This window comes from Monodon monoceros, unplaced genomic scaffold, assembly GCF_005190385.1.
Source record: "Monodon monoceros isolate NGI ecotype Baffin Bay Population unplaced genomic scaffold, NGI_Narwhal_1 Super_Scaffold_7, whole genome shotgun sequence".
Lineage (NCBI taxonomy): Eukaryota > Metazoa > Chordata > Mammalia > Artiodactyla > Monodontidae > Monodon > Monodon monoceros.
The window spans coordinates 36673229-36693889 of NW_021703784.1; the positions used below are offsets into that span (position 1 = coordinate 36673229).

The 20661-nt window shown below is 37.9% G+C and overlaps 1 protein-coding gene across 3 annotated transcripts in view; it reads left to right on the forward strand.

Moving 5' to 3' along the window:
- Positions 1-10811: 10811 nt before the first annotated feature.
- The window catches only part of MTMR2 (myotubularin related protein 2), a 108531-nt gene continuing 98681 nt past the window's right edge, over positions 10812-20661 (forward strand). The window contains exons 1-2 of one of the 3 annotated variants that reach the window (XM_029207588.1): positions 10812-11033; positions 19479-19549. Coding sequence is in view for 1 of the 3 variants with exons in the window: in XM_029207587.1 (XP_029063420.1) it covers positions 10954-11033 (80 nt within the window). In the remaining 2 variants the exon portion in view is untranslated. Of the gene's footprint in view, positions 11034-12189; positions 12267-19478; positions 19550-20661 lie in introns of all 3 variants that reach the window. The other 2 variants (XM_029207590.1, XM_029207587.1) reach the window with 2 other exon arrangements.

Sequence of the window (20661 nt, forward strand, 5' to 3'; positions counted from 1 at the left end):
GGTCTCACCAAAGTGGAAGTCAAGATTGCCATCAGACTATTTTGAGGTCTTGGGGTTACTGAATTAACAGGTAAGAAGATGAGTTACTGAATCAATAAGTGATTGATCCTGATTATCAAATGGAAATGGGAGTTGCTGCTACATTATGAAGGCAAGAAAATATATTTAGAACCTAGGAGAACTTCTGGAAGTACCTTCCTTAATTGCTATATCCAATGGTAAAAGATAATAAAAACCATAGCAACACAATACATGCAGGAATTCCATGTATTCATATCTCTCTGTAACAAAGATTTGAATCACCTAAAAAGGCAAAGAACCCCAACTATCTAAGGTGCTAAACGAGGATAAAGGAAAAATGGAAGAAGTGCTGGAAAAAATAATTGTAAGTGCCAATCAAAGTCTTTGTGATAAATTGTGGAAATTAGGATTATGATAGCTATTTTCTTCCTTGTGCTACTATGTCTTTATTTTCTTTACTCATTTATTTACATTTCCCCTACTACTTTATATAGTATGAGTGGTTAATTTTATTATTCAATCCTTGAATTACAGGATATTGTGTTGAGGATGTGATTTAAGGAGAAAAGGAATAAACATCACTCAGAAATAGCTGTAGAGACTGATGAGACTTTGGGTTTCCTCTTTTGGGAGTAAGTGTGTTTTAATCTGTATAAAGGCTAGTTTCATTGTGGCTGGAAGAATGTTATGGTTGCAATTGTTATTTGGGAGTTTAAGTCTCAACAGAATCGTGTTTATGAAAGTAGAATAGCCAAAGGTATAAATTGAAGTGGATATAGCGGATTGGCACCCAGAATGTATGTTAGCCTCTTTTCAAAGTACCTTCCAGAATGGCAGAGGCTTCAAAATTACAAAATAGAATTTTCAGACTTCCTGTATGTAGGATTCTGAATATAAATTCAATTCTGTCAATTAGATGCATTCACAAAAAACTTGAAAAATGGAAGTGAGGGTAGAGGCCATTTATTTTCTGTTTTGGCTGATTGCTAGCCTAGACGGTATTTGTTTCTTGATCTCTGGATTGTATATAGTAACCAGTTCCTATGGCAGCGTCCCAATTCCCCACTTTCTTCATTTTAGCATACTGCTAACGCTTGTTCCCTTGGAAAGCCTATTTAGCTACGTCATTCTGAGAACCATTCCTGAAGGCCCTGCCTAGAGACTACTCATTCACCCTTATCACAACTGTATAGGCAACTAATTCTTTTTTTTTTTTTTAAAGAAAACAGTTTTAATCTTACTGTACAGTACCTTGAAAAGTACAGTACAGTACAACAGCTGGCATACAGGGGCTGGCATTGAGCCAGCGAACACACATTCACATCTTTGAAAGTTTGCAGCTTGAAGGGTCGTATGTAGGGGACTTACTGTAGAGTGAAGTATACAGAAGAGATGAAAAAAACTTAAAATTTCACCACCCAGAAATTAAGATTATAATTTGCGTGTATCTTCCAAAGATGAAATGCACATGCATATATAAAGGTATATATTATTTTTACATCATTGGTATTGTGCTATTTATACATTTTCTCTTTCTTTATTTGCTAATTGTTAAGAGAATTTTCCCATTCCACTAATTTATCTTTAAACAGCATTTTTAAAAGCCGTATAATAGCCCATCATATGGATGTGCTGTTGATTTATTTAGCCTGTCTCCTACTGTAGGTCAGGTCCTGGCTTCCAGCTTTCCAGTATTATAAATAACAAATGTCCTTGTCCCCTAACTCTAGCCATTTATTTTCTGTATCATATGATGTGGCATTTTTTTAATAATGCAGAGGCCAATTGCATTTATTGAGCTACTGCTGGGTGTCAGCCTCTCTGCTTAGTGCTTTTCCTTTCAGTTAGAAAGCCTCAGAGCCTCCTTGCAAATAGGCAACTAATTCTGCTTTAAATGTTTTTAGCACAGAGGCAAGTGAAGAGAACACAGACTTCTCAGGTATTAAACTATTCCAACAGAAATCTTTGGATGTGGTTTATATATAGAGAACTGACCATACGCAAAAACTTGAAGCCTAAGTTTTGAGGGAATTATATTGGCAAAGAAGTTCCAAGTCTGTTCTAGAAGCTTATGATTATTTGACTGCTAAATCAACCTGAAGGTCTTCAAACCTGTAAAAGAAAGATGGCTGCAAAAATTGTGAAACACTCTCCACCTTCACCCAAAAATTAATTCTCTCCAATACCCACTTCAAATGTGTCATATAGCATAATGGACGAAGAAAAACTTCCTAGAAGGCAAAGCTAAAGGCCATGGAGGATAATGAAGAAAGATATTCCTTCAAGAGTAGAGAAATACAGGATGTCAAATGAGCTAAACTAGAAGTTTACCCCATTGTTAAAGTGGGGGTTCTTTACAATTTCTACCCAGCAGGATTTCATGATTTCTGTAGATCTGTGACTATTTCCCATCCTTTCCTCTTCTGAATGTGAGTTTTTATTGTAGCTATCCTTTCCTGATCCACCATCATATAATGGGTATGTGTATGTGTGAGTGGAGAGGTGCATATCATACTTTTAAAAAATCTTATAGGATGCCAGACCACAGGAAGCCATATCTGGAAATGATGAAGAGGAATGCATTTCACCCACAAGTAGAGGACCTTGAGCTGTATAGAGTTACGAGTGAGATTACATTAGGAAAAGAAACATGTTCTGTGTGTTATTAAAAGAGAGTACACAGGTTTGGGGGTTGCCAAAAGGGTGGATTGTATTAGAAACTATTAGTTGTCCCCAATATCCATTTCCTGTTTCTTCCACAATTAAAAAAATTTTTTTTAGTTGGACAGACAAAACAGACAGAATTCTAAGATCACCCACAAGATTCTCAACACTAGTGTACATACCCTGTATAACCCCTCACCCTGAGTATGGAAGGATTTGTGAATGTGATGGGATTTCACTCCTGTGATTAGATTGCATTACATGGTAAAGGTGCAGGTATTTTGCAAGAACCTGAACCTGAATTAGCTTGGAAGCAGATTGTTCCAGTCAAGCCTCCAGATGAGAAGAGAGCCCAGCCAACACCTTCATTTCAACCTGGTGAGATCCTGCACAGAGGATCCAGTGAAATATTGCTAAGACTCCTGATCCACAAAAACTGTGAGATAATAAATATGTGTCAGGTTACGCTACTGAATTTGTGATTATTTGTTACACAAAAATAGAAAATGAGTAGAGGCACATATTTAAACATTATACTTCTATGCTTCTCTTGCAGTAGGTGTGGTCTGTGACTAAATTCTGGCTCATCAGACAGGAGCTGAATTCAACTGTGCAACTTCTGAATCATTATTGTAAAGGTAAATAATGGCCATACTATTAATTCTTTTGAATATATACCCACAAGTGGAATTGCTGGATCATATGGTAATCCTATTTTTATTTATCTATTTTTTCTGGTAAAAAATATATAACATAAAATTTACTGTCTTAACCACTTTTAAGTAGTGTTAACTATATGTACCTCATTGTGCAACAGGTGTCTAGAAATATTTTCATCTTGCAAAACTGAAACTCTATACCCATTGAACGATTCCCTTTTCCCCATCCCTCCCAGCCCCTGGCAATCACCATTCTACTTTCTGTTTCTAAGCGTGTGACTACTTTATTTACCTCATTTAAGTGGAATCATACTGCATTTGTCTTTTTGCAACTGGCTTATTTCACTTAGCATAGTGTCTTCAAGGTTCATCCATGTTGTAGCATGTGACTCCCTTCCTTTTTTTAAATTTAATTTTATTTAATTTTATTATTATTTTTTTTTGGCGGTATGCGGGCCTCTCTAACTGCTGTGGTCTCTCCCGTTGCGGAGCACAGGCTCCGGACGGGTAGGCCCAGCAGCCATGGCCCACGGGCCCAGCCGCTCCTCGGCATGTGGGATCCCCCCGGACGGGGGCACGAACCCGCGTCCCCCGCATCGGCAGGCAGACCCTCAACCACTGCGCCACCAGGGAAGCCCCCTCCCTTCCTTTTTAAGTCTAAATAATATTCCGTTGAATATATATACCACATTTGTTTATCCATTCATCTGTCGCTGGGCATTTGGGTTGCTTCTGCCTCTTGGCTATTGTGAATATTGCCGCTATGAACATAGGTGTACAAATATATCTTTGAGATCTTGCTTTAAATTCCTTTGCATATATACCCAGAAGTGGGATGCTGGATCATATGGTACAGTAGTTCTATATTCAATTTTTTGAGGAACCTCCAATACTGTTCTCTACAGAAGTTGAATCATTTTAAACCCCACCAATATTGCACAGGGTTCCAATTTCTCCATATCCTTACCAATATTTGTTATTTGGGGGAGATTTTGATAGTAGCCATCTTAATGGGTATGAAGCAGAATCTCATTATGGTTTATTTTTTTTCATTTATTTTTGCTCTGTTGGGTCTTCGTTTCTGTGCGAGGGCTTTCTCTAGTTGTGGCAAGCAGGGGCCACTCTTCATCGCGGTGCGTGGGCCTCTCACTATCGTGGCCTCTCTTGTTGCAGAGCACAGGCTCCAGACACGCAGGATCAGTAGTTGTGGCTCATGGGTCTAGTTGCTCCACGGCATGTGGGATCCTCCCAGACCAGGGCTCAAATCCGTGTCCCCTGCATTAGCAGGCAGATTCTCAACCACTGCGCCACCAGGGAAGCCCTCATTATGGTTTTGATTTGCAGTTCTCCAGTAATTAGTGACCTTGAGTGTCTTTTTCATATGCTTGTTGGCCATTTGTATATCATCTTTGGAGAAATGTCTATTCAAGTCCTTTGCCCATTTTGTAATAGGATTATTTGACTTTCTGTTGTTGATCGGTATGTACTCTTTATGTATTCTTAAAGTACTCTGGATATTGTTGTCCGTGGTTTTGAATTCACATCCAGGAAAACATTGCCATTTCTTGATGCTAGCTTAACACATATTTTCTGCCTTGCAGAAATGCCTGGAAGACAGTGATCCACTTGTAATGTGCAGGAAAAAAAACACATCTAATTTTTTTCCCCTCACTTTTCATAGGGACTGCTATTCTCGATGCACTGAAAGCCAGTCACCTTCTCTTTCTCAAAGGACTTCTCACAGTTTTTTATTTTCTCAGGCCCCCCAATCTCCTTCCTGCTCCTGCATGACTACAAGTGTTGAGTTGGAGGAGGAAGACAAGAGTCCATGTTAGTTCACCATTTTGTCAAGAATTGGAAGTCCCGACCCTTTTTATTACTTTCTTTGTGGTGGAAATGATTTGGTCTGACAGGATCTAATCACAATTCCATGGGTGGGTTGGAGGTTAGGGGTTAATATGCTACATGCTCTCTGCTCTTTACAAGCAATATTAAATAGTAAGAGTGCTGAGAGAGAGAATTCTTATAAGAATTTTGCAGGCATACTGTATTGTTGTGATAAACTTGTGAAATACAGCTTTCTTAGAAAAAATTGTAGAATGATTTAGTGAAGAATACTAGTGTAATTTGCTGATCCCATTTGCCTCCTGGAAAGCTGGGGGAGAGTCATTAATTTTAGGGGACTTCCAGAGCAAAGAAGAATTGGACCAAGAAGCTTATAGAAGTATACTAAGCAAAGGAAATTTTGTTACCAATCCTCAATGAGCATTTAACTCAAAGGCTTGTTGTGTGGATTATATGAATTAGTCATGAAGAAGCACAGCACAGTGATTAAGAAGATAGGCATCAGAGTTAAGTAGACTTAAATTGTACTTCAGGTGATCTTGAAATATTTAAACTTACAAAGCTTCAGAAATGTTTACTCTGTAAAATAGGGATAATAATAATACCTTAACAATAAGATTCTTTAGAATTATTTGAACCACTTTATGGAAAATACAGAAACTTTGCAATTACATAGTTTTATTTACAATGAACCCTTGACAGCCTGTATGCTCTGATTTTCATATATATTACATCTACATGCATTACAAACTCCACCAGAAAATGCTGTAAGTTTTGCTTTAAAAAGTATTATGTATTTTAAAGAAATTAAAAGGGAAAACAGTCTTTTATATTTATCCAGATAGTTCCCATTATTAATCTTCATCCTGAATGCCCAAGTTTCCCTTGGTATCATTTCTCTTTAGCCTGAAGAATTTCCTTTAGTGTATCTTGTCGTGTGTGTCTGCTGGCAACACATTCTCTTAATGTCCTTCATCTAAAAATGTCTTCATTGCACCATCATCCTTGAAAGATGTTTCTGTAAGAGACATATATATACATGTAGTTTTACCTTTTTGTTTTTTCTTTAAACACTCTAAGGATTTTGCTCTGCTGTTTTCTATCACTCATATTTGCTGGGAAACCTGTGACCCTTAGAATTGTGGTTCCCTATATGTAATGTGTCATTTTTCTGTAGCTGCTTTTAAGATTTGTTTTGGTTTTCAGCAGTTTAATTATGATGTGTCTAGGCATAGTTTTCTTTGAATTTAGCCTGTTTTATGTTTTCTGAGCAGCTTGAATCTGTAAATTTATGTTGTTGGTCAAATTTTGGTAAGTTTTTTTGGCTAGTTTCTTTAAATAGTTTTCTCTAGTTTTTTCTACTTCTTCTGGGCTCCAATTATTTGTATATTAGACCTTTTGATATTGTCCTACATGTCCCTTGGGCTCTGTTAATATTTTTTCCTCATGTTTTTTCATATTGGATAATTTCTATTGATTTCTGGCATTTTTCTCTGTTAAGTCCATTCTGCTGTTAGGCCCAGCCAGTGAATCTTTTTATTTCAGGGACTGTATTTTTCTTAAAATTTCCATTTGAATCTTTTATATTTGATTCCTCTGCTGAGTTTTACTCTCTTTTCATTGATTACAAGTATATTGTCTTTTATTTCATTGAACATAGTTCAATATTAGCTGCTTTGAAGTCATTGTCTAATAATCCCAACATTTTTGTCATCTGGAATTTAGCTTCTCTTTACTTTTTCCTTTGACACTAGGTCTCACTTTCTTGGTACTTTTAATGTTAAGTAATTCTGAATTGTGTGTTTGGCATTTATGAATGTTGTTTTAGAGTCTCTGAATTCTGTTCTATTTCTCTGCAAAGTACCGATGCTTTTGTTTAGCAAGAAATTAACTTGGTTTGAAACAAACTGAAGATTTTGTTTTGCTTGTAGTGGGTAACAACTCAAATCTTGCTTCAGTTCTTTTAACTGGAAGAGTAGTAGGTTTTTTATCTGAGCTGCTTGCATTCTGCCTTTATGTTATTCAAATCAAAATAGGGTTTTTTAAAAAAATTTTTTATTGAATGATTTTTAAAATTCTATAGTGCTTTACAATTTTCAAAAGTTTCACACAGATGATTTCATATAATCTCATAATAACCCCTTTCTCCCCTACTCCTATTGCCCCTCTCCCCACTGATAACCAACCACAAATTTGTTCTCTATATCTGAGTCTGCTTCTTTTGTTGTTTTACTCACTAGTTTGTTGTATTTTTTAGGTTGCACATATATGTGATATCATACAGTATTTGTCTTTCACCATCTGACTTATTTCACTTAGCATAATGCCCTGCAAGTCATCCATGTTGCTGAAATGGCAAAATCTCATCCTTTTTTATGGCTGAATAGTATTACATTTTGTGTGTGTGAGTGTGTGTGTGTGTGTGTGTATGTGTGTGTGTGTGTGTATACCACATCTTCTTTTTCTGTTGATGGACCCTTAGGTTGCTGCCATATCTTGGCAATTGTAAATAATGTTGCTATGAACATTGGGTGTATGTATCTTCAAATTAGTGTTTTTGTTTCTTTCAGTTATACATCCAGGAATGAAATTGCATATGTCTGAGTTTTTATATAGAGTTTAGAGTTCCCCTCTCTGGTTCTCTGTTTTGGAATTCTTGCCTCATTCTCTAGCTGCCCTGGGCTTTTCAGGCCAGAAAGATAGTGGGCTTTCTATGATAGTTTTTGTCACTCTTAATTGCACCACAATTTTGATCTGTCCATAGGTCAAAGCCACCAGAAAATGGGAAACTCACTCCGTGCTGGTGACTAACTCGACATTTTGACTTTGCCTGCTTCTGTTCACTCTCTTGACCCCTCAGGGTTTCGTTGTTTTTTTTTTTTTGTATTTTGTCTAGAGTTTATAGTTTGTTTGTTTTTTTTGTGGTACGTGGGCCTCTCACTGTTGTGGCCTCTCCCGTTGCGGAGCACAGGCTCCGGACGCGCAGGCTCAGCTGCCATGGCTCACGGGCCCAGCCGCTCCACGGCATGTGGGATCTTCCCGGACCGGGGCACGAACCCGTGTCCCCTGCATCAGCAGGTGGACTCTCAACCACTGCGCCACCAGGGAAGCCCCGAGTTTATAGTTTTTATCTGTGGAAAGGATACTATGCAATGAATTCTATGTAGAGAAAAACAACCCATTATATGGGTATTTTTAATGCCATATTAGAAATGAGAAAACTGAGTCTTGGTGAAGCATCTTAATCAAAATCACAGAGCAAGTAAGTGACAGAATCAGTATTCCAATTCAGATTTTTCTGGTTCCAAAGTCTGTACACTTAACATTACTGTGCTTTATTAATCATCAAATAGACTCATATACAAATTATTACATCATCAGGCAGATGGTTTCAAGTGCTCTATTAACACAGTGCTAAAAATGAACTGGGCAGTAGAAAGTACATGGGTTTCCCGTTCAAGGATTCATCAGTTTCTACTAAACTTAGCTTGGAAAATCTATGTCAAGGTATCAGATGACAGTGAGCCAGCATTTTGGAAGGCAGGTAGGGATGGAGAAGCAATATTTTTTTAATGAATCACTGTAGATGTTTATTCTTGTCAAGTGTTCCTGACTACCTATTCTCTCTGCCTATCAGAGGAGTACAGTTCTCTTTAAAAGTTATAGAAATGGGCTTCCCTGGTGGCGCAGTGGTTGAGAGTTCGCCTGCAAATGCAGAAACACGGGTTCGTGCTCCGGTCTGGGAAGATCCCACATGCCGCGGAGCGGCTAGGCCCGCGAGCCATGGCCGCTGAGCCTGCGCGTCCGGAGCCTGTTCTCCACAACGGGAGAGGCCACAACAGTGAGAGGCCCGCGTACAGCAAAAAAAAAAAAAAAAAAAAAAAAAAAATTATAGAAATAAAACCCATCAGTTACCATCCTGTCCCTGCCAAGCTGGAGAATGGAACAGAAAGGCCACGTCTTTCTGCTTAAACACATATTCATTCATTGTAATAGGTACTATAGTTTATACTGAACACAACTAGGCTAGTTGTTCCTCTGGGGAAGGTACTTGCAAGTTAATATTTCAATTGCACTGGCCCTATAGTTTAAGATTTTCTTAAAAACATCAGTTGTCAGTATAAATTAAATATAGTTTAAATCAACATAATTCCATTTATCCTAGCAAGGAAGTGTTTTTTTTTTAAAAAAGACTCATTGTCTAAGTTTTTCACAGAAATAATCTTTGCATATTTTTATACCACATACACGAGGTGATTGGGATTCAGTCTCTATCAGAAAAATTCTTTTATGTATCCTTCCTATGGCATTCCTTTGTCCTCTGTAACAGAAAATTACCAGCAGAACCATTTCTCCTTCACCCAGTTCTGGTTCTCTTATCACAGTTCTATCCCTCTACCCTCCCTTCCTGCCCTGCTTGGGAATTTGAGAGGACGGGGAAAGATTACTAAAAGTTTGCCCTCTGTCCAACACCACTGCATCCAACAGTATATATGTCTAATCTTTTCACACAATTAACAGTTCCTTCCCCATTTCCTCTTTCATACTGTTTTTTTGTGGACAATAGATTAATGCCAAAAGTGATTTTCCCCTTCAGACATTTCCAGACCACAGAGATTTTAATCCAACTCACAGTAGGACTGAAAGTTTCAGCTTCTGTTCTAGCGCCCTTTCTACAATGCTGGGCCAGGGGTGCAACGGAAACAGAATGAACATTAACTTTTTCCCTACCTGTTTTATACTTTCCCTATTACCCTTCCCATACCAATCACTTGCTTACTTCTCAGCCCTGCTTCCTACATCTTCCCCTCCTACAGCCACCATTTTTGAAGTTGTTTTAGAAACTGTTGATATACATTAGTCCATTCCACCCTAACAACCCCTACGGAGACAGTAGTAATACTACTTACATTTGAGTATTTTCTATGTATGAAGCATTAAACATGTATTAACTCATTTAATCTCTGAAGTTATTATTATTCCTATTTTAAAGATAAGGAAGCTGACGTTCCATGCCTTGAATTACACTGCAAATAACTGGCAGAGGCAGGATTTGAATGCATGACTAACTCTAAAGCAGCCTTTATGATTTAATGAACAACTATTTAATCATTATTTTCAGACCCTAATCCGGGGAACATTTTGCCATCTCATCTCTCATATCCTCATCCTTTACGCGTCCCTATGTTCTCTTCCTCCCTTCCTCATTCCCCAAGTCCCTCTGCCCCCTCATCCTACTGTTTGCCCACGTTCCTTTATTACTCTGTCCTCCCACTTTCCCTGACCTCCACATTCCTGTCACAATCTTCCCCGTCCTTAAGGTCCTTGTCTCTTTCTTCTCTTGAGACGCTCGTTCGTAACATTCCCTGTTTCCTCTCTCTTATTTTTAAAATGTCCCCTCCTCCCGCAGCCCTGGTCCCTCCTGCCTCACGGAATCCCCTCCCCTCCGGTGCCGCCCCCTCACTTTCCCACCGACCAGCGGAGGCACGGCGGACACAGCTGGCGCGGCGCGTGGGGGCGCGGGGGGTCACAGCGTGCGTGGCGCGTGGGGGGCCGGCGTCTGAGGGCGCCGCGGGGTCCTCCGGCTCCCCGGCAGCCCCCGCGCGCGGTGCAAGCTGGGGGAACATGGCCGCTTCCGGTCTCCCTCCTGGGCCGGCGCGGGCCTGACCGCGGCCCCTGCCAGTCGCCCTCCGCCCTCCGTTTCTCCAGCCCGGCAGCCGCGGAGGTCGCTGCAGGCTTTCTCTCCCGCTGCCTCCGCCGCGCCATGGAGAAGAGCTCGAGTTGCGAGAGTCTTGGCTCCCAGCCGGCAGTAGCACGGCCACCCAGCGTGGATTCCCTGTCCAGGTAACCGGGACGCCCAGGGCCTCGCCCAGCGTCCGAGGGGGATGAAGAGGGGCCGGGGCCTCGCTGGATGGTGCCTCAGCTCGCCGCCTCTGGTTCCAGAAGACTGCGCCGGAATTCCTTCCCTAGGACTGGGAACGTTTTCTTTCTCCCTCTCTGGGGGTTAGAGGCTGGGAAAGAGGAGGTTAAAACTCACTGCTTCTTTTTCGGCTCCTCTACCTTTTGTATTCCGAGGTCGTTTTATCCGCGGTTGGGGAAGCCCCGGTTCATTACATTCTCTAATCTTTCATTACTTCTTAATTCATTTTTTGTATAGCCCTCCCCCCATTTCCTCCCTGTCTTTCTCTCTTGACCACTCTTTCCAGAATCATCCTCCAGTGTTTTCTCCATTCGTCTTTAAGTCTTTGCTTTTTGGTTTCTTGCCGATTCTTTCGTCTCTTTCCCTTCGCTTCACTTACCTCTTTTACTATTTTCCTTACATTCTGATCTCCACCCCCGCCCCCCCCCCCCCCCACTTTGCTTTAAAATGTAAGTAAAAATACCCACCACTGTGCTTCTCTGGCCTGAATCTTCCAGCTGAAAGTCATTATTCCCGAGTAACTAATGAGTGGTAGTTTTCCTCCTTCTTGGGCTACCGGTTCTCCAGGTTATTTCTCTTGTACCAGATGGGATTTTGAGGAGGACTTTACTATGCGGCTTTGCAGAGAGCTGTTGTGAATGTTAACTACACGTGTTTCAGACGCAGTTTTTTCCTTTGGTTTTAAAATAATGATTTAAAATTTTATTAAGAAATAATTGGAAGACCTGTATTTGTTATATGGCCACAATGAAATCAGGTTCTTTTCCGTTGAAAAATAGTCTAGCTGTTATTAGAGAGTTATTAGATACTAAACCGCTGTGAAAACACTATTTTCATTTTTTCCTGTGAATAAATTGAAGTTGCTCTGTCTCTTCTAATTCATTTTGGATTCTGCTAGATATGGGTGATACTGCCATTTTTTTTCCTGTGGCTGTTCGGGACCTCATTGGGAAATCATTAGCTGATCCCACCGTTCTAAATTAGATTCCCGTAAATGCGTTCATAGCAACCTGCCCACACTGTTTTCAGAGTCCTTAACAAGCATAGTGTAATTGTTGGTTTAATTGTCTTCTCTACTAGGCTATAAGCTACTTGAGGACAAGGATCGTATTCATCTTCATATCACCAGCATTAAACAGAGACCCTTCCTGTCAGAGGTGCTTAATAAATGTTTTTTTTTTAAATTTGTATATTGAGTTATCGAGGAGAGAAGAATTTTTCTTTGTGTTTGATTATGTACAGTGTACATTTGTTTTAAGTATTTTTTAAGTTTATGTTTATTACTTGGAAATTTAGAAAGCTGGGGATTTACACTCAGCTGTAAAATCATTCAGAAAACAGGTTGGAAAATTACAATTTTATGGGAGAATTACGAATGACAACTATGGCTCAGGATAGAATGTAAAGAACAAAAATGAGGCAACTAGTAATCTCATCCAAGGGAGAGGATTTGGAACCACAGGAGGCAGCATAGTGTTGTTAGAAAGAAAGTACTGGAAGTCAGGAGGCTCAGGCTCTTTTAAAGTCCTAGGCTCAGCTAGTGATTTGGCTGTATCATTTAACCTTTCCAGTCTGCAGTTTTTTCATCTTTTGAAATAAGGGGGTTGATCTAGAAAACCTGTAAGGTCCTTTGGAGCTCTAAAATTCTATATCTTAATGATAATACTTGATGATAATAACCTTTGTTATGAATTTTTGCAATTACACTAAATAAATGTCTGTTAGTATTACAAACTAATGTACCTACCTGTGCCACTTAAGCACAATTATTTCCTAAAAAAAAAAAAAGTCCAGCAACTTTAAAGTTTATATATATATATTTTTAACTTCTTAATGAAACATTATGTTACATATGAATTTGAGAAAATTAAGAACTCCTTGAATTTTGACTAGAGTATGTTAGCTTCATCCCCTCCAGACAAAAATATAAGTATGACTGTACTTTCACAGGAAAATGCCAGCTTTTATTCCTCTTCTCTAGAAGGTGGAAAAATAACATTTGATTGTCTACTGTATACAGTCCACCCTGCTAAATTCTTTCATATCTTTTATTTCATGAATCATTACATCTGCTTGTGGTATTCTCTTTAATCAACATTATAGAAAAGCTGCATTGTAGACACTTGTTAGAAAGCCTAATTTTAAACTTAATTTAGGGTAACAGTTACAGATGATTCTAGTACATGGGGGACGGTGGTGGACAACTGTGGTTATAAAAGCAATGTTAAGTGGCTACCCAGATTAAGTTTATTACTTTTGTTAGCCTATAATAAAGCAAAATATTGGTGTTTGAACTGTATTATCTCAGCCTTTTGCAGAAATCTCACCCTTAAATTGTAGTTATGCTTTTGTTTTATACAATTAGGAAATTTTCATTTTCAAATTTTCAATTAGGAAATTGCCTTGTGAAATTGTTTTGATATCTCCTGTAGAATAATAGTTAATAATACTGTTCAGTGTGTTACAGGTTGTCTTTTACACATTCGATTAACAAATTTCTGCTGAGTTTAGTTCCAAGGAAAATTGTTTATGCAAAAAAGTATATTTCCTATTTGTTTGAAAATGGAAACTATTAATGCATCTTCAATTTGGCAAAAGACTTAAGTCAGATTTATAACTGAAGTTGGTAATATACTCATCTTTAATTTCTTCAAGTACTTCTGGTAGATGAATTCATTTTAAATATTATGTTTAAATGTGTTAATTTGTAAAATGTTTTACACTCTTCTGGGAAGTAGGAAGAATATAAATCTGAAAAATAGTACTGTAACCTATGTGGTTGCCCATTGTTTTTTGGAAAATGACACACTCCATTTAAGTTGGGTGACTAGCTCTTGTGGGATCTGTAGTTCACACTAAGCGTATATTGAATCTTGCTATCTATATATCTACTGCCTATGTATGTATCTGTAAATCTGTAGTCAGCTCAGAATTGCCGTTGCTCTAGCTTTGCCTTCTAGGTCATCATAGGCCTGATATCTTTGGTCACAGAAGAACAGTTTCATTCTTAATATGATATTCATCACAGAGCAGTTTCCTAATCAGCTGTATATGATTAGGAATTACATCATCTTGCATCCTTAAAAAAAGTAATTTTCTTTGGTGAGTCCTGCTTGGTATTGTCTACTTCAGTGAGCTGTTCAGCAGCTCTTGTATATCCTGCTATTGTCCATTCATCACACATGTTCTGCCCCACAGAGAGAGAGTTGTGAAAAAATTCACTTCAGCACACTGTTTATCTGGCTGTATTCCATAATTTTCTTCTTGTTGGTTTTGCTCTGATTCTTGTGTAGGATATTGATAAAACAACACTGTAGGCTGGATATGGTAGCTAGGGTAGGCCTGAGCCTTAGAATTGTAGAAGTTATACAGCAGAATTTGATACTATAGTGGTACTATTCTGCCTTCTTAGTCTGGTTTTCCATTTTGTACACTGTTACAAAATGTACTGCTTAAGTGAGTTTCTTTGATTACTTTTTACAGTGCATAATCATATGCTAATATATCTGGTGCTGAATATGTGCCCAGTGAATGATTGAATAAAGAAATGTTGACTGAATGTTCACCCCACTTGTCTTATTTGCTGTTTCTATTCAAAGAATTAAAAAGGGTTTTCTTATGTGGATTTGGCCAGTAAAGTCACAACTTCAGTTCAAGCTGGGAAGTTACCCTTGCATGAAGCCTCTTGACACCCTGAGCTATTTTATTGGCTGCATTATCTTTTCTGTGCGCACTCCTGTATGTCTTCACAACATTGTTTCCTTAGCCTACCGGATTTTCCATCTGTCTTGATTACTTTGGTCTCTTTCTCTCTCATTTATTTTTTCAGTCATTTTATTTAATGTATATTTCTTTCATCCTATATATATCTCCTCATTTTCTAATTACTCTGGGTACCACTTGTTTGTCTCAGATGATTTTGGGTTATCAGTTGATTTCTGGTCTGTATATTCATTAGTATTTATGAGCATTCTGTATTTACGTTTAGCTTAGATTAAAAAAAATCAGAGGGGAGGTGCACATAATGTAATCAAAAAAGTAACTCCAACTAATTAGATTTTTGAATTGCATGTCTTCCTTAAAATTATCATCATTCGAAAACAGTAGATCCTGGATTTCTGTTTCTATGAGTTTTGATGGTACTTACAGCCTGAAGAGGTAGGAGAGTTTTTAAGATTTCTAAAATACATTTTGTCATACGGTCTCATTTCTAGTTTCAGCCCCAAGGTTACTTAGAGGTGATGTAAGTAGGAAATATCCTTTCAGGTTGTTTTTTCAGTAGTGGTGATGGATTTGTATCTAATCACACATTCTTACCAATACTCCTTTTGACTCTTGGCATGTCTTCTGAGGCAGCTGGCCTGATTGGTGGTAGAAACTATAGCTACAGAACAAAGTGAAGCTAATAGGTTGAATCTCCAACCTTGGCCTTGTTATTAACACCTTGCACCAGACATTGAACATTTTGGTAGCCTAAAAATTACTTATTTTGGGTTTCATTATAACAGGACCCTAAAAGAACCTTAAAGTTCTGTTAGATAAGATCCAGTATTCTTGTGAACTAATCAGTAATTGTATATATCTTTCTGGAAGAACATTTAAATTACTTACCAATCAGAAGTACACAAGTTAATACTAAAGCTGAGACTGGGTCCTGTGTATATTTTATTCTTTCTTCCTTATGCTATCATCAATAGTCTTCTATTAATATAGGTCAGTAGTTCCAGGACAGTAGCATCAGCATCCCTTGGGAATTTGTTAAAATACAGATTTCCTGGGCCTACCTCAGTTCTAACTGAATCAAAAACTTTGGGGGTGGAGACCGCAGTTTGTATTTTAATAAGACCTCCAGGTGATCCTGATGCATGCTGAAGTTTGAGAACCATTGTCTTGGGTCTTTTCCTGATTGTTGCCTAGTAACTCCATCAATATTAGTTGAAATGGACTAGGTTAAGGTCTGTGTTAGAACTACTATAAGCCTGTTACTTAGAGCACTTTTGTAAGAATACTGACTGAAGTAGTGAGAGGTAAAAGTCATCTCTTGTGGATATATTGTATCTCGCTTTTTGGAAATTTCCTGAGCTTTTTTCTTTTGTAGCTACAAGAAAGAACACCAAATCAAGAATATATGTTTTAGGCTTTTCTTAAAAATAGATCCTTGGTGAGATGCATTAGTGGTAACATACATATTAAAAATGTATTATAAAGAATTTCAGGAGGCCATCACCTGAACCAATAAAGGATTATGCCCAAGGGAAGGAAATAACCCAGATACAGATGTTCAGTAAGCAGTGAGTTTATTTTGGAAAGCTGCCAGTTGATGCTATTGTATTCAAATTCATCAGGGACAAAGGTTGCATGTGATTCAGGACTTGACCATTCTCTAGATTAGTATAGAATATTTTCTCTTTTTAAAGGAAGTTAGTTTTGAATAGGTAAAGCACTTGCCATCTCTTGGCCTACTCTATAATTTAGTTAAATCAGTGGATAGGATTAAAACTATTGAGAGGTGATATGGATAGGGAGTGATTTTATAAGCCTGCATTCCACAGGAAGTCAGGTTAAAAGCGGAACTATATAAAATGAAAAGATTGATACAAGGTTCTTAAAATTAAAGGGACTAGAGAAGATGCCCTCTTAATGAAAATAATAACCTCAATTGCCTTTCCTGTAGCTTTATTACACAGAACTGATTGTGCTTATCCCTCTTAATGTGTTTCTCTATATGTACCAATGTTGTCATCGCTATAGACCACTAATGAGCAAGCTTCACTGTTCTTCTCCTGGCCAAGTACATAATACCCATGCAGTAATTGCTGATGAACTTTCCTTCTTTCAAAGACTCTTTACTGGATGTGATTAACTCTTGACCTCTTTAAGTACTTCTTAGTCTAGATTAAATAAGGGCAAATGCTATGTTTTCAATATAATAAAAATTAACTTTTAAAATGTTTCAACCTATACACTTCAAAAAACCTAAATACACTTACTTGGAAAACTGTTTATTATTTTTTTAAAGTTAGGATTTCGGTTTAGAGTATAACAGAAAATCAAACTAACAGTGGCTTAAAACAGATAATTTTGTGTTTTTTTTCCCCCCCCACGGTAAAAGCCCGGAGATGGTTAATACAGATCTGATATAGTGGATATAAAGTATCAAGGACAGACTCTTTCTGACTTAGTGTATGTTACATTCCAGTGTTAGCTCAAAAACTGAAATTGCTATTGCAATGCTTTACCCATTGGATCTTCATTAGTCGAAAGGAAGGAGGAAGGGAAGAAGAAAGGCATGTTCCTCTATGTAAAAGATACTTTTTTTGAAGTCACATACCGCCTTTAAGCTTACATCCAGTTGGCCAGATCATGGTCCCATGGCCATACCTAGCCACAACGGAGGCTAGGATACGTAGTCTCTTCTGGGAGGCTTTATTCTGAGCTGGACATTGGAGGTCTATCTCTAAGGAATAGGAGAGAATAGGTATTGGAGATAGTCAGCAGCTTCTTCCACGTATACAAATAAATCATCTTAAAGCAAGGAAAATATTTTTCAGTTCGAGTGTACAACACTTAATTTATGCCAAAGGCGTTCTTATATTTGCCTGCAATGACCATAATAGAAAATGCTTGGAAAGAGATGATATATCATAGCAGACCGAAATAGAGAACTGTATCTTGGAATGCTCTAAACTCTTGAGTTTTTAAGCTTTTTACTTTTTTTTGTTTGTATTATCTTGGGCCAGATTTTTATAATCTTAATCTAGGACCATAAAGGGGATAGACGACTTAATTGCCAGGTGATTAAGAGAAAGGCAAATAGAAATCAGATGAGAAATGATCAGCTGTTATTTCATTTGAAGAGCTCAAGGAATTGCCTGGTAAAGTAGTGGTGGTATGAGGATGATGGCCTACACTGATTACTCCTCTGCAGTTTGGCGTTCATTTCCAAACCATGTATCCATGTGCTGTATCTCCCCCTAGAATATTGCATCAGGTCATACTTAGGTATTTTCTCTCATTTCAGTTCAAAATCTTTGGTCTTCATAAGAGAAATAAAGCAGGCCATTTTGGGTTATGTTAATTTATGAATGCTTTTGCCAGTATCTTGTGTTTATTTTTACATCTTCAACATAAAGGTTTGATTGAAAATTCAGAGAACTCAGTGTTTTATGCATTTTTGTGTCATCTAACTTAAATATTAATATTTTAAGCATGTAATGTCAAACAGAGGAGTTTAATCATTTGGGGATAAGTAGAGGAGGGTAGAAGAGTCTCTTCTGGGTTGATACAGCATTATTCATTGTGCTCATAGGGTTTAATAGGCATGGGTTACAAATATATCCATCTCCTTAACAGAATTGCTATTACTGAAAACAGCAAGTGAATAGTTGTTCACCTAGGACTTTGTTAGGAGGTTGTATATTAGCAAAAGGTGTAATAACTTTGGCTGATGATGGGCTAGTGATTATGAGCCTTAATTTTCTTGAGTTGAGCCGGGCAATGCAGCAAATGTCAAAAATAAAATTTTAATATGATATGAATGTCCTCTGTTACTAGTATTGGATAATACTCTTCCATTTTAACCAAAGGCAGTACCTAAAAATATGAACATCTGAGATAAGCTTTGCTTTTCAAGTGGTAGAAAGTTGTTGTAGTAAACAATTAATAGTATTAATATCAACAGTCCCAATAATAATAATATAAATAATAGCACTTAACATTTATTGAGTGCTTACTATATGCTAGGCATAGTGGTAAATCCCTTATATGCATTTTCTCATATAATCCTCATAACTGTATAAAATAAACAGTATTACTGTTTCCATTTTACAGATGAGAAAACTGAAGATTAGGGAGAGCAGTTTGACATTTGAACCCAAGTCATTTTTAACTTCAGAGTCTCTGTGCTGTAATGAGCTCATCATACCTGACGATCTGGTGCCCCAGCTCCAGGGCAAAACTTGGTAGTTAAGGGCAGTCCCAGGGCAGGTCAGTTGGGTTGTCTGGATGAGGAAATGAGCTTCCTTGACCAGCTGTACTGCTGAGCAGGAGAAGGATAAGGTACACAATGCATTAGTGAATTCAGAATGTCCATTTTTGGAGAGAATTTTCTCTAGCTTTGAATGTTTTTCCTTCTGACAGAAAATAGGATGTTTTTTTTTTCTTTGCCTGATAATTAAGAGGATAGTATCATTTTCATTCAGGAGAATAGTTTTACATTTTGAACATCAGATAAATAAAAAAGCAAGTAAACATGATGCCTCTTCCCAACCCTCCCTCCCCTGTAGGCTTCACAGAATACTTTAGAATACTTTACTGTAGGGTTCCTTAAATATCTGAATTCCCCTAAGTTCCTTTGTGTTTGTTTACAGTTAATGTGTTAAGAGCCATTGACATTTGAAGATCATCAGAAGTGAAGATAAAACATCTCAAAAATTATAATGTAAGTGAATGGGAAAATGGAAATAAAAAATGGACAGAAGGGAATATTGCCAACAATATTTCTGCAATTCATATATTACCCCAAATGCAATTTATGCATATGACTAACCAGTAACTTCAAACTTTAGTCCCAATTCCAAGTCCTAGTTCTTAAAATTCTGTTCTCTTCTACCTAGGGAAAACAGTCACTAAGTTTTAGTCATCAGTAATTTTCCATTAGGATTCTTTTGGCTTCCATGTACTGTTTTTTTGCTTTTTTCTCCTTAGTACTTTGCACTTTCACAGTGGGTTATGTTGTATTTAAAATTGTACGTGTGTAGCGACTGAGGTCTTCGCTTTCTACCTGCTGATGTATGATTTGCACAGTTTTAATTTTACTATCATTCTTTATGTTTCTTGGCAGAACTATGACCAGTAAGCTAGCTAGCCTCCTCCCTGCCTTCCCTTCTGTCTTTACCAGCTCCCTTCCTTCCTTTCTTACTCTCTGTAAGTATTTGTTTAACATAGATTATGTCCTGAACATTGAGCTAGATCCAGAATTCCTAAGACCTTGTTTCTGAAATAAGTTATGTCATCTTGTTATGTCATCTTTTTATACAGTTGGTACATTAGAGATCATGTAGTTAATTTCTCAAGTGTGGCTGAGGCCCGCCTGCACATTTCAGTCACTTGTGGTGCTTGGTGAACACTTAGCTTCCTGGGTTCCAGGCCAGACATTCTGAATCACTGGGAGTGGGCCCAGGAGTCTTTACTTAAAGTGAGAACCCCACCGATCCAGTTACTTTTTGGATTCTAGTACAGCTCTATAAGTTTGCAGTTGAGGGAACGACCTAGAGAAGTTTAATAACTTTACCCAAAGGCACCATAAGTGTTAGAAGGCCAGGAATGGTTGGTGGTGTTTTCTCCAAAGTCATGGAGATATTTAGTGTCAGAAGTGATCTGCTGACTCCTAGACTTCAAGTCACGTTGTGGGTTTTATTAGGCCAGACAGCGTATATATATAAAATCATAGGCAGTTCATCACTGTTCCTGAAAAAAGTAACTAAAAAAATAACTGAAGAACATCAACTGTTTGTTTCTTCATCTTTAGTCAGATATATGACTGGTTCTGAT